This window comes from Manis javanica, chromosome 4, assembly GCF_040802235.1.
Source record: "Manis javanica isolate MJ-LG chromosome 4, MJ_LKY, whole genome shotgun sequence".
NCBI lineage: Eukaryota > Metazoa > Chordata > Mammalia > Pholidota > Manidae > Manis > Manis javanica.
Window position 1 is genome coordinate 71,643,067 of NC_133159.1, and position 7,647 is coordinate 71,650,713.

At 40.8% G+C, this 7,647-nt stretch overlaps 1 protein-coding gene across 2 annotated transcripts in view; it reads left to right on the plus strand.

Annotated features, from left to right (window-relative positions):
- Positions 1-7,239, plus strand: part of DNAI3 (dynein axonemal intermediate chain 3) — a 91,011-nt gene extending 83,772 nt beyond the window's left edge. The window contains exons 19-23 of one of the 2 annotated variants that reach the window (XM_073234218.1): positions 888-1,018; positions 2,843-3,047; positions 4,548-4,639; positions 5,695-5,817; positions 6,981-7,239. In XM_073234218.1, the coding sequence (XP_073090319.1) occupies positions 888-1,018; positions 2,843-3,047; positions 4,548-4,639; positions 5,695-5,817; positions 6,981-7,109 (680 nt within the window). In that variant the 3' untranslated portion in view covers positions 7,110-7,239. Of the gene's footprint in view, positions 1-887; positions 1,019-2,842; positions 3,048-3,913; positions 4,106-4,547; positions 4,640-5,694; positions 5,818-6,980 lie in introns of those variants that run through there. The other variant, XM_073234219.1, reaches the window with a different exon arrangement.
- The last annotated feature ends 408 nt before the right edge of the window (positions 7,240-7,647 follow it).

The window sequence follows — 7,647 nt, forward strand, 5'->3', positions numbered from 1 at the left end:
AGCAGCCTCCTACCATATTCCGTCTTTGTTTTTACCTGCCTTGAACCCATTCTCCCCACAGCAGCCAAAGAACCTTTTGGAAATGTCAATCAGATCATCTTCTAGGCCTCCAGGACTTATAAAAACACATTACACTTAGAATATAATCTGAACTCCTTTCCTACAAGGCCCTGCATGGTCTGGGCCCTCCTGTCTCATGCTGGGATCATCTGACTCCAGTCCTACTGCCCTCCCCAAATTTATACAAGCACCAGACACCTCTCCCCTCAGGTGCTCATTGTTCCCTCTTTCTGGAATGTTCCTCGATACCACAATTTTCTCGTGCTGAACTGCTGCTCAAGCCTAAAGGACTCATCTGCAGAGAAGGTTTTTCTGACCATTTGGTCTAAATTGCAAATGTCTCTTGTTATTCTTTCTTGTAATGTTTTCCTTCCTGACACTTTTCACATTTTGTATTACATACTTTGGGATTTGTTTATTGCATATCTATCTGTCTTTCCCACTAGAGAGTAAGCTCCATGAGGGCAAGATCGTGTTTGTTTATTAGTCATTGTTTTCCAAGCTGCCTATGGTATTTATAAGTACATATAGGCAACCTACAAATATTTATTGACTGAGAGAATTGATGAGTGAGTAAATGAGTAAGAACATGACATGTTCTTCTGAGCCTGAAAAGTGGCCTTGATGGAAAATTCCCTGGACTTTCCAGAAAGAGAAGAAGAGCTATTCCTTGACAGATTCATACACCTCCACTGACCTCTCTCTAGCTGTCCACTCTTGGCCCTCATTAATTGGGACCTGACTGTCAGTCAGAGGTCTGCTTGTTCTTCATTGAAAGTATGTAAACAGTGTTACTGAAGATGAAATGGCTTTTTCCACTCCAACAGCAAAGAAGCCAGCGAACCTCTACACTGTCCATGATGGAGCTGTGCACACTGTTCAGAGGTCACCTTTTTACAAGGACATTATTCTCACTATCGGGGGATGGAACATGGCCATCTGGAAAGAAGGTGTGATGGTAAGCTGCCTGTGAAATGGAGGAATGGGTGGGTGGTCCTTTGTTACTGAGAAAAACAATAGGAACAATAGACTGTTCTGGTGTAACAGAGCCTTGGGACACTTGTTAGAGAAATTGGAACAGATGGCCTGGGTTCCAGCTTGTCAACAGAACCACTGTGAGCCCTTTGAAAACACTGCCATTTGCTCTTCTTTCCTGAGGGAAGGAACCAGTATTTACATGACTCCTGTTGTCTGCAAAATAATAGTCTTTTCTTAGAAATATATACTGTGGGCAGCTGGCTTGATTTATGTCCCTTAAGACACAAGGTGGGATCTGTATGAAGTGCAAGGAGGAACGCTGGGTCTGTCATGTTTGCTTCTGCACCAGAAATATGTGAGCTGGTTCAGCAAATGGAAGCAAGAAAGCTAAGGTGTCCGTCCCTCACCAGGCAGACCAGAGACATGCACGGGTGAGAGTGAGGCAGTGCCAAGAAACTGGAGGTCACGATTAGGAGGGTCAGGATCCAGGCTGGTGGAGCTAAATTGACAAAAACGAGGAAGATAGATAAAATCCAGTGCAAGAATGTGGGGAGATCAGTATGACATGTCTCTTTGGTGAGAAATTTGAGACCTTAAAAATCTGAAATATATATATATATATATATATATATATATATATATATATATATATACATTCACAGTTGTAATGTATATTTATATACACATATGATTTAAATAAATAAATACATATGCCATTTGCTTTTCTTTCCTGAGGGAGGGAAACCAATATTTACATGACTCCTTTAACCTATACTTTTGCTTATGGAACTCTAACTTGCACATATACTCAAAAAAAATTCTGTGACTATATGTACATAATTGTCATTTAAACAGTTGGAAACTACTTAAGTGTACATCTACAAAAGGACTTCTACTTTATACCAATGTATGTCTGCATGTTTGATTTCTTTTACAATAAGCAAGTATCCATTTTGCATTTAAAGAAAAGGAAAAGGGAAAGTTAGGCAAGATTGTCTGAAGACTATGCAGGGGTCAGGAACCTGGTCATTCACAGAAAGGTGAAGTTGGCAAGAACAGGTTTGGAGTTTCACCTCTGAGTAGTCCACCCATCTGAGACATTCTTCACTCCCCAGTGGAAAGTTTCTAAGGCATGTACTGGAGGGTAGGGACAGCTCCCCAGTTGAGTTTAGTTCCTGCAGGTGTAAGTAGATAGATGAGTACCCCTGGTCGCCAGCGGAGTATGACAGTGAAAGCACATTCATGTATCTCTATGCAAATCTCCCAAAGAAGGCAAGTTACCTCATGGTAGAGAAAAGAGATGTTTTTTTTTTGATGCTTTGCTGGACTAAAATCTCTTCCTAATAATATTTATAAGCCATGCAGCTCCCAACTGGAATTGACTTTTTATTTGCTTTTCCTGGCTACCAGGGTTATTTTCATGGGAAGTAGACATCTGACAGCAAAATAAAGATATAAGCAAAATTTCCTTGTGGTCTTACCTAATGTCCACCAATCTCCATAGAAATAACAATGGACTTCAGCAGCCGTTGGATTATTAAAACCATCAACAGCTGTACTGGAGGACTTGATCCTTTCTAAAAAGCAACTAAAATATTTTTTTTATATGTTATACAAACATACAGGAAAGAAAAGAGCTGGGAATACATAAAAATCCTACAAGAAAAAAAAGTAATACTTGTGAGTGGGTGTAATTTCTGTAATATGATCATAGCTATGAATGCTACTTAAAGAAAATCATTGTGAACCTCTTGCAAACAATAACAAATGCTTTTAATTTGTCTTTTAAAAATTTTGTTTAAAGACTGGACCCCTCCTTCAGTCATCCTGTGCACCAAAAAGGTACACCTCAGGGCACTGGTCCCTGACAAGGCCAGGAGTCTTCTATATTGGCCGAGAAGATGGAAACATCGATATCTGGGACCTTCTGGAGAAAACCCACGAACCAGCCCAGTCACAAAACATCTGTGTCAGTATGATCACCTACATCAAACCCCGGACTTTCTCGGGTATGTTAATTCTGATTGAATGAGCTAAGTCATTTTGCCCTTTGGGGGTGACTCAGGAGCAGTCTGACTTTCATTTGGAAAGCCTCCAGTGTTTTTTCTCAAGTTTTTGTTTTCCTTTCCATTTCATCCCATCCTTTTTCTTCCATTTTCCACTCCTCCCTTCCCTCCCCATTCCATCTTTCCCCTTCTTTTCTGTCCTCCACTGAAATGTTGGATGCAACCTGAATTTCTCTGTTTTCTTTGTCAATTATTATTTCTGAGACACATTTGTATCCCAAGGCTGATTTGGAACCACAAAATGAAAAAAAAATCCTCATCTTCTCCAGGTCAGATGGGGTGATCCCTAAATCTTTGTTACCTTGTAGTGCTTCTTTTCCAAGTAGAATACATTTTGTATCTTTAATTTTTCATTATGTCACAGATTTTCAATATTTTATCACTTTTGTGGCTCTCCTCTGGACCATATCTAGCAATTCTCTTCATGAAGTCAAATTACTCTCTGGAGTCATATAACTATTTAAACTTTAACATTTGAACTAATAATATGGAAAAACAATGTGTAACAAAGCAAGCAGAAATTCAAGGATGTGTCTATGGAAAAGTAATTTGTATGTCCTTTATCCTAATTTTGGTTTCACCCGAGCACTACTTTCTATATAAATCCAGTATATTTGCATCTTTTAAAAGAAATTTCCCTTTGTTCCCTAATTTGTGAAGGCATCAAGTTGTCTTTTTATTCATTTCTGTCTCAGAAAGAAACTGAGTCTTCAGAGTCTCAAGAGTGTCGGTCTGGCCACTGCTTAGCCATGCGTCACCAAAATGTTTTCTCCATCTTTGCTAAAAAACAATCTTTTGTATACCTACAGGGATTATGAGTCTCGGAGTTTGCAATTTGAACCAGATCTTCTGAAAATGAGAAGAAAGTGAGGGGGGAAAATCCATAATGAAAAAAAAGATTAAAATTCTCAAATACATTGGTGTTTTATATCCATTTTAAATAATCAAAGGCAGCAATTTGTTTTTATATCATGATAATAAAACCCTGTTTCTGGCTGTGTCTGAAATTCATCTGGGCAAGGACATCATTTAGCCCTTACTGTGTCTTTGGTGAAAACTAGCTTCATGGTTTTTCTTTGAAAATCTTTTCACATTTTGTCTCTGCTTTCTTCTTAAGTCTGCCCAGTGGGCCAGCCATGGAGAGGGACCACTCCAGCTAGGAGCCACAGTCCTTATGTAAACACCAAGAAAGCAAGAGTTGAGATGGGGAGGGTGGCTGACAAAAGCTCAGGGTCTTGGCTTTCATTTCATCAACTGGAAAAAATGACTTTTACATGCTAATATGGTCCCCAGTCATGAACAGCTGATGAAAATGCCAAGATGCCTGTAACCGCAGCAGGTCCTTTGGGAGACCACAAAACAAACACACACTTCCTGTGTAACCTCTAAGGTGGCTCTCTGATGGCTGAGTTGTTCTCTCCCCCCATTTTTTGTATCTTTCAGCTAAGCAGCAATTTATAGCCATAGCTGATTATTATGGAACACTGTATATATTGGAAATTCCTTGGACATTAAGTCACCCTTCCACCAATGAGGTTAGTAACTTTGCACTTTGAGGATTTATGTGATCAGATATTGCTGAGGCATGTTGTAAAATTGTGTTGAGAAGTGACAGAAGTTTTTCTCTATAAGAGAACAAAAGAATCATACAGTCAAAAGTAAGGGGATGTATTTCTGTTGTATGAGTTAAACAGTTTGAAGCTAGAAAAAAACAAACATGCAGTGAGAGGGAGGCCAAGTAAGTGAAGCCCAGAGTCACACGAGAATTGATTTGGGGCTTCATAATATTGTTATTTTTAAATTGTGACTGATATCTAATTTCAGCAATGTCCTACCCAGAGGGCCCAGTGGACATTTTCATGCCTCTCTCCATCACCCACTTTTGCCCCTTTCTCCCCCAGCACAGCGTATGGCAGGCAGCACATCTGCAGTGGCAATATTCTGCCCCTCCATACAGCACCCCATGGTTTCAGGAAATGTTAATAATGAGGTTATAAAAAGAAAATCAACGGATAGAAATACATAAATATATAAATAGCCAACATTAAAGACACAGACTGCAACCTGTTCAAGTCCCAAAACTACCAGCCTAGTTCCTGGCGGGCAAAGGCTCTCCCTCCGCTGGCCTCCTGGCCCACGGTCCCTGCTGACTTCCCTGCTTCTATGCTCAGGCTCCACACTCAGCCCTTCAGAAGACCAGGGACTGAGCTCTGCTTCCAGTCCCTTTGGGATTTACGCTGATTGCCTCAACTGGGCTTTCCAAGTTTGACCGATAATATGAAACTTCTCTCAGTCTTTGAAATGAGAGGGAAGAAAGGGGAAAAGAATATTTCTTCAAAACGACAATTTTTTGCTTTCTCCTTCCAAACCTCATTCTCTTCCTGGAATCCGCCCATGCACAGGACCCTGAACCTGAGCACAGTAGCAACCCCAGCTGAGCTGGCCCCTCTGGTAGCGGGCCTGCGGGTAGTGCCCCAGGTCAGGCTATGTACCCGGTGAATTACCAGCAGCAGGAATTCTTCCAGAGCCTTGGCAACAATGCAGGGGCTTCCATGTGGGCTCCCCTCTTGTGTGCCTGTGTTTCTAATAGGTATCGAGCATCAACCACTACTTTGAAAGAGAAGTCAAGCATCTGGAATATGTAGAACAGCGCAGGAAAATTCGTGAGCAAGAAAAGAAAGAAATTGAACTGGAAATGGAGAAGAAAAAAGTTGTAAGTAAATTTCAGAAATAAAGGTTGCTTTCCTCTAACCCCAGTAGAAATGAATATGTATGTATGGCTTAGTCCACAGTTTCAACAGGAAAATGATGCCTTTTCACATTCTCCTCTTGTTCTCATGACAGTCAAGAGGGCATTTCTCTGATTCCCCGGCTACCAGTGGGTGAGAACTACCCATGGACACAGAGCAAGATTCTATCCAATTTAAGTTTTGAAATTTTCCATAATTTCAAAGTCCTTCAGATACAATGGTATCTAAATACCATCTGTACATACAATGTTTCAAAATTTGAACACTTTCATTTTATAGAATTTTATTTTTTTATTTGGTGAATAACACATTAAAACAGGTGGAATATGGAATCAAGACATGTGGGCTCAAATCCCCACTCTACCACTTAACTATGAAATCTGGAGTAATGTTCCTATCTTTGCTGAGGTTTAGTTCTCATTTTTAAAATAGGAATGTTGATACCTATTAGGATTATTAGAAAGTTTTCAGTTAAGTAAGTAACCTGACAAACTTTCATTAAATGGGAGCTAGTATATAGGCAAATAGATATACATTTTACTACAATATAATACACTGGAGCTGCAAAATTTGAGATAGAGGGGGAATCTGGTACAGGACACCGAGGAAGAAGGAACTCTTGAACATCATGACTACCTTTGCAGATATTACAGTGAGTTAGATTGCCACAGTAATTAAACCAGAGCAGTGCTAACACAACACTGACAGATCAAAATGCAGAACAGATTATTCAGACTGTTCAGCAAGGAGTGTTGGGAAAATGGGCCGACCAGGTGCTCCTTGCTCGTCTTTCCCCTCTCAGTGTGCACCTCCCTCCATCAGTGGCATGAGCTCGCAGGCCAGCTGGGATGGTCAACCCTGAGAACACACGTCTGACCCCTCTGCGCACCTGGTCTGCTCCTGCTCCCGCAGATATTGTGCTCTGTGCCCACTTGCCCCCTCTCTCCATCAGTCCTCCTCAGAGCCAGCAGCTCCTCCTCCTCCTGCCCTCTGCCCCTCCCGCAGCCCCCCTCCCAGAGAGCAGCAGCCAGGCCGGCCAACTGTTCAAAAATTGCCTCTTCTCATTCTTCAGTATTCCTAGCTGTCAGTTTTTATAGGTCTGACTTGCTTTTTTCTTCCCCAATAGATAGCATACCAGAAGTCAAAAGAGCAATTGGAGACTGAGCTGAAAATGGACTACGAGAGTTATCTGGAACTGGAAAAGACCGTTCTCATCAGCCTCGGTCTAATCACAGCATCCGAGACAACGTCATAAATAGACGTGATACAGAGAAGCTCTCTGTAGGAGGTTCTGTGGGCTTTGTGGGACTTTTTTTCTTTCTATTCATTATTTTTTCTGTAAGGTGAACTAGCAAAATAAAAACATTAAACAGGTTTATTTATAAGTATTAGGCTTTTATTTCACTATTAAAACTTTTGAGTTATAACAATAAGATCTGCTTCAATTTTTGTTTGGGCTAAATGTGTACTGAACTGCGTACTGAGTATGACAGTTATCAGTAATGAAATTTTCACTTTTCTCTAGTAATACAGAGCTTCCGACGCCCCCTCCACTGCCAGTCTTCACCACCCAGTCAGCACCTCTAACCCCAGACAGAAGTGGAAATGAAACTTTTTCAGGTTGCTTTTGATCACCTCTCCAAAAAGTGTTCCCCCTGCGCCACCTCATGGATGGTAGGGTCATGAGGTAAACAAAATGGTAGCAGACTGAATCCAGAAACGTGTATGAAAAAGGAATAACACATGAAGATCATGTTGGATTTATCCAGGGAATATAAAGTTAATACAACAGA